At 36.8% G+C, this 5,996-nt stretch overlaps 1 protein-coding gene across 1 annotated transcript; it reads right to left on the reverse strand.

The window, feature by feature from the left end:
* Positions 1-102: 102 nt before the first annotated feature.
* star (steroidogenic acute regulatory protein) lies at positions 103-3,946 on the reverse strand. The gene is made up of 7 exons (XM_077715658.1): positions 3,786-3,946; positions 3,588-3,695; positions 2,730-2,860; positions 2,010-2,168; positions 1,536-1,720; positions 1,364-1,457; positions 103-692 (listed from the first exon to the last, which is right to left on the reverse strand). Exons 1-7 carry the CDS (start codon positions 3,847-3,849, stop codon positions 573-575), a joined length of 861 nt encoding a protein of 286 aa, XP_077571784.1. The 5' UTR covers positions 3,850-3,946; the 3' UTR covers positions 103-572.
* Positions 3,947-5,996: the final 2,050 nt, after the last annotated feature.

Genomic DNA, 5,996 nt, shown 5'->3' on the forward strand with positions numbered 1-5,996 from the left:
TTATAGCTTGTCAACATGATAAAAATGTGTTTATTTTTCATTATATCTTGTTTTTGTAATAAAGAATGTGAAAAAAATGAAACAAAGACTCAACAGAACATGTTAAAGGCATCAGAGGAAGTTTATTTCCGAAGCTTATTAACAACTAAACTAAGGGCATTTCAATGAGCACAGTGTAAAAAAGATTTAAATACAATTTAGTAAAAGTGCAACAGGGCTGAAAGAAATAACGATCTAAACAAGATATCAGACTAAAATGGGGAATGTCATATTGCAGTATGCCAAAAATGGGCAATTTTAATATAGAACGATGAAACAATATTCAGTTTATTTAGCTGAATGTCAATAATTGTGTTCAGAATTATGATTAACATGCAATTCAAATATTGTCTTTTAAGAAGCGAAACTAAAAAAACAAAAACAAACTCTTGCCATTTGTTAATAGCAGATTTGAGCAGATTTCCTTATGCAGACTCAAGCAAAATATTGATCTAATGTCCCTAAAAATGGCTAATGTTAGCATGTTTAGCACGTGTCTCCTCCAGATGTCCAAGCACAGGAGGTCGGCAGGGTCAGCAGGCGTGAGCCATCTCCGTCGTACCCTGATTGGCCATCCTTTGCCTGAGGTGATTGGCAAAATCCACTTGAGTCTGGGAGAGTACTTTATTGATGATGGTTTTGGGGATCCAGCCCTGAAAATTGAAAAAATGTTAGTTTTTGGCCCAAAAAGTGAACTTACTAACTGTCAAAGGCACCAAAATAGAAGGTTTCTTGACCCGTTTTAGTGAATTGGACATCTATTGTTGACAAAGGCAGGCAATGAGTTTATTTTGCATTAATTTTCCTTCCATTTTGGATCATTTCCTATTGATTTTAAGGGATGATTTTTTAACTAAAAACAGAAAAAATGATTAAAAATGGATTAAAAGAACTGGATTTAAATCCCTGAATATTCAGTTTTTTTTATAGATCTAAAGCAATGTTTATTAGAGGTTTTTATATATATATTTTTAAATTTTATGAAATGATTTTTGAACTAAAAACACAGAAAGAAATGATTAAAAAATGACAATTATTGATTTAAAAGGGGGAAAATCTAGGAAATTTTATATACATCTATACTCTTCATTTAAATTTGATCCTAAAACAGAAAGTCGGAACTCATGATTGACTTTCTCGGGCCACACAAAATGATGCGGCGGGCCAGATTTGGCCCCCGGGCCGCCACTTTGACACCGGAACTGTAGATTTTGGGGGATTTTAAGCTTCCCTATAAACTCATTAGCTTCCATTATGACGCCATTTTGACGGAAAAGGGCAAATGAACAAATGGGAAAGTGCAGTCTAGTCACACAAATCGTACCTTTAAATCGATATTAAGTAACCAGGTAAACTTGGTCTTGTTGGGGTCTTGACTGCTGGGCTTCATCACGATACAGGTGGGCCCATTCTCCCCCCTGTCCAACACAGGCACTCCTTTTAACATGGCGCCACGGTGACAGCAACTCAGGTAACTGCTCAAACTCCGCCCTCACCTGACCACGCCCCTCTGCTCCGGCATCTCGGGGTGTCGGGTGGACGTCCCGGCCAGGAAGCAGGCGGAGCCTCGGCGCTTGGCGCAACGGACACTGACAAAATCCCGAGGGCCCACTACATTTCCGGGCGTGTCTCCGGACAACTCGTGGGTCACCACGGTGTCCTTGCCGATTTTTTGGAGGATCTGTGTGGCCCAAAAATTAAAAAAAAAGTCAGTCTATGTCAATATTCCCTCTAATTTTTCATGTAAAACATGCTGTAAAACATGAAAAACATAAGAGTGGACAGAGCTACTGCCATTGGTTGCCACGGAAACGGCGCCATCATAAAATTGTAAAAAAATATAAAAAAAAATAAATTTGGATTTTATTTACTGCACGCCATATGATTGCTGCTGCGCAGAGAGGACGAGAGTAGTGAACATTGGTCCACATGGACTTCCCCCTCAACCGGTAGGGGCCGGTTTGGCTCACCTTGACCTGCTTGACGTTGGGGTTCCAGTCCCCCATCTGCTCCATGTTCCCCACCAGTTCTCCGTAAAGGCTGTCGGGATGTTGCTCAAGAAGAACCTCCAGCCGGAAGACTTTTCCGATTCCGGGAAGTATTTTACTTAGTACTTTGTCTCCATTTGCCTGAGGAGAACATCACAGTTGATATCATTAAAAAACGGGCGGCCATTTTTAATTATTTAATGAATAAAGGAAAAAATGGGATATAATGATGTATTAGTGTTAGTAATACTTCTTTCTGTCTATTCGAAATTTATTCATTAATATATTGACTTTTTTAATTGGTTTGTGAAAGATTTTTTGATGACTGGCATGCTAAATAATACTTAAATAGGATTATTCATTTGGAGGATTCGCATTAAAGCAAATGGTAAAACTAGAGTAGATTTATTAGATTAGATTACTTTATTCATCTTGTAGTTGGGAATACAGACACAGAAAAATACATTTTAGACATAAATAAATAGGTCATAAACAAGTTAATTGATAAATAAACAAATAAGAGTTAAGCGTGTTGCTGAAATATATATATATATATATATATATATATATATATATATATATATATATATATATATATATATATATATATATATATATATATATATATATATATATACATATATATATATATGAATATACACTGTGTTAGTGGCTAATGTGTAATGTTTTGCGGTTACTTACAGCGACCGTTTCAACAATCCAGCCTTCCTCCTCACTGAGAATGCTGATGGCTTTCTGCAGGGCGTCTTCACCTTGTTTGACGTAAGACATTTCTTCTTCACTGTATTCGCTCTCTTCTCTGATTGGAGAACCTTACATAATAAAAAAAACATTTGCTATCAGACTGTGATTATGAAATCTCAGTATGAAGGCAGCGCTGACAACACTCTTAGCTTTTCAACTAAAAGGGTATCAAATTTCAGTTATATCTACCATATTTTCTGGACTATAAGTCACAGTTTTTTTAATCATTTGGCTGGGGGTGCGGCTTATTATACTCAGGAGCGACTTATGTGTGAAATTATAAACACGTTATAATATCACTTAACATGTTATTTTGACATTAAACCACAATTTAATACGTTGACTATTTATTATGTTGACTACTTATTATGTAAACTACTTATTATGTTGACTACTTATTTATTTAATATGTATTTATTAGTTACTGTCATCATTTATTGATTATATATTAGTTTGTTGTTGTTTTCTGGCTTAAAAATGACATTATAATGACAATAAAAGCATTCAATTTGATTCCAATTCAATTCCAATTCAATTCTAATTCAAATCTAATTCAATTCTAATTCAATTCTAATTCAATTCTAATTCAATTCTAATTCAATTCTAATTCAATTCTATTTCAATTCTAATTCAATTCCAATTGTTTAGGATTAAAATACCGCCCAAAATAGTTACACATTTATTTTCCCTCTTTCACTCTGCATTTTTTTGGCCCTGTGTCACTTACAGTCCAAAAAACACTTCAAAAACACATTAAAAAATACATATATAAATATAAATATATATATAAATTACCGAGTAGGGAACTCCGCCTCCGTACTTGACTGATCCAGTTCCCAGGTCCAGGCCCGGCCAGTCTATCCAGTTCATGATGAAGCGCCACAATAGCATTCTTCCTCAAACCTGTCCAATTTAGATCAAATCCATCAAATAGCCAATCATCCCCCAGAATTCCAAGCAATTATCACCAGGACCACCAAGACCGCCACTCACCTCTAACGTTCCTCATATGACGATAGGAAATCCCGGCGCACAGTTTAAAAGTAGCAGGCAGCATTTTTGTCTCTTCCCTGTCAAAAGAATTGCACTCTCGACCACGACTCGGCGTCCGTGTATATATCCGCCACGCGCTCACAAGGCCACGCCGCTATCTCGCCCTAGATAAACACACACTCGCCCTCCCTCTCCCAAGTCGCCAAGGTTGCTACAAGTACACGAAAAGCATTTCTACCACGTTTACATGTTGTTAGATAATGTCGGGTACTCGGGGACCGCCATATTTACTCCTAGGGGTCATCAGGGGTCACGTCGCCGGGATTCGAACCGTGAAATCATCCAAAAAATGAAGCCCCCTCGCTCATTTTGGCTTGTTGCCGGCTAACCTTCGCGATAGCGGATATGTTGCTAAAGGCGAGTGAGATTTGTAATTGATGGAGGGGGTGGGGGGGCTTTAACCCTGATCTACTGTCTGGGTGGTCTGAGTTATCGCACACCTGCTCTCCTTGAAAGACCTCGTGGGCAAAAGTTTTGGGACGCACCCAGCGAATGATTGAAATAACCGAATAAATGGATATTTAGTTGTCATTATAATTGTCTGGGCTAACTCTTCTGAGGGTTCCATTTCTTTCTGTGTGCCCCTATTTCCTCCAAATTTGCCAAAATGTGCATGTTAAGCTAATTGAAGACTTTGAATCAGGGGTGTCGAATTTAGTCATTTTTGGGCCCCAAAAGTGATCTTACTGGCCATTTCTGGCCCGCGGACCGCAGGTTGGAGACCTGTGCTCGAATTGGGGTATCAAATTTAGTCATGTGGGCCGGAAACATTTATTTTTGGCCCCAAAAAGTGATCCTTCTTGCTATTTCAAGCCCGTGGACCGCAGGTTGGAGACCCAAAACTTGTCTGGGATAAGCTCCAGCACCCCCTTGTGAGCATTAGAGGCTAGCATATAGAATACATGAATAAATAAAAAACTGGCATCCAAATACAAGGAGAAAATAGGTTCCAAAAACCATATGACTGAATAAAAAATGCATTAAAAAAAGCATTGAAAATATTTTTACTCGTCACTAGAATCACCTTGATGCTTTTTTTTTTTGTGGCCTGGATTTCACTGAAGCTGAATCACCCTCCGGGAAAAGGACATTTGTCAAGAGTTGACCATGTTGTGACAACCTTGTTCAGCCCTGCAATGAATAATAAAAATAATAGTAATAGGCATTAATGTTGTTTTTTGAAAGGTCGAGCGTCAACACGGCACGAAACGCCGTCAAAAGTCGAGTCCTCCGATTAGCCGACGAGGATGTGCGTAATAAAACATCAATCAAGTAGCAAATCCTGTTGGAATGGCGGAATCCCCATGACCCATCCTTGGCGTCCTTCCACTTGGATTGAGGAAGATTACCCATCAGCCTCTCTGGGAGGAGTCAAAAAACATCCAATTTCAATGACAAAAAAATCAGAATTCTGTTGGGGAATAAAGTACATACAACAGGTCAGAGAATTATATGACAAAATTAGATTACTGCAAAATACATATTCACAGGAAAATAAATAGAAATAGGTATTTTTAAAGGGATATACACTTACTATTTAGGTCTAGGACACAAGTGTCAAAGTGGCGGCCCAGGGGCCAAATCTGGCCCACCGCATCATTTTGTGAGGCCCGAGAAAGTAAATGATGAGTGCTGACTTTCTGTTTTAGGATCAAATTAAAATGAAGAGTATAGACGTATATTAAATTTCCCGATTTTCCCCCTTTTAAATCATAATTGTCATTTTTAATCATTTTTTTCTAGGTTTTTAGTTCAAAAATCATTTTGTAAAATCTATAAAAAAGCTAAAACAAAGTTTTAGATCTATAAAAAACTGAATATTGAGGGATTTTAATTCAGTTCTTTTAATCCATTTATAAAATATCATATCTAATCAATAATTGTAAATTTTCAATCAATTATTTCTGTGTTTTTAGTTCAAAAATCATTTTGTAAAATCAAAAAAAAAATATTTAAAAAAAGCTCAAATAAACATTGTTTTAGATCTATAAAAAACTGAATATTCTGTTCTTTTAATCCAGTTTTTTAATCCATTTATAAAAAAACATCTAAATATTATATCTAAAAATGGTCTGGCCCTCATAAAATAATTATGCTTTTGATATTCTTCTTAAAGACCATAAAAATCAAGTAAATGACCATATAGACAGC

The sequence above is a fragment of the Stigmatopora nigra genome, chromosome 4, assembly GCF_051989575.1.
Source record: "Stigmatopora nigra isolate UIUO_SnigA chromosome 4, RoL_Snig_1.1, whole genome shotgun sequence".
NCBI classification, from domain to species: Eukaryota; Metazoa; Chordata; class Actinopteri; order Syngnathiformes; family Syngnathidae; genus Stigmatopora; species Stigmatopora nigra.

Bases quoted from the DNA above. Each gene is read 5' to 3' on its own strand.
- star (XM_077715658.1), bottom strand. From the start codon at position 3,849: ATGCTGCCTGCTACTTTTAAACTGTGCGCCGGGATTTCCTATCGTCAT. The intron at 2,861-3,587 runs GTAATTTATATA...TTATTATGTAAG, and splicing joins GAGGCGGAGTTCCCTACTCG to GTTCTCCAATCAGAGAAGAG. The intron at 1,458-1,535 runs GTGAGGGCGGAG...TGTGTTGGACAG, and splicing joins GAGCAGAGGGGCGTGGTCAG to GGGGGAGAATGGGCCCACCT.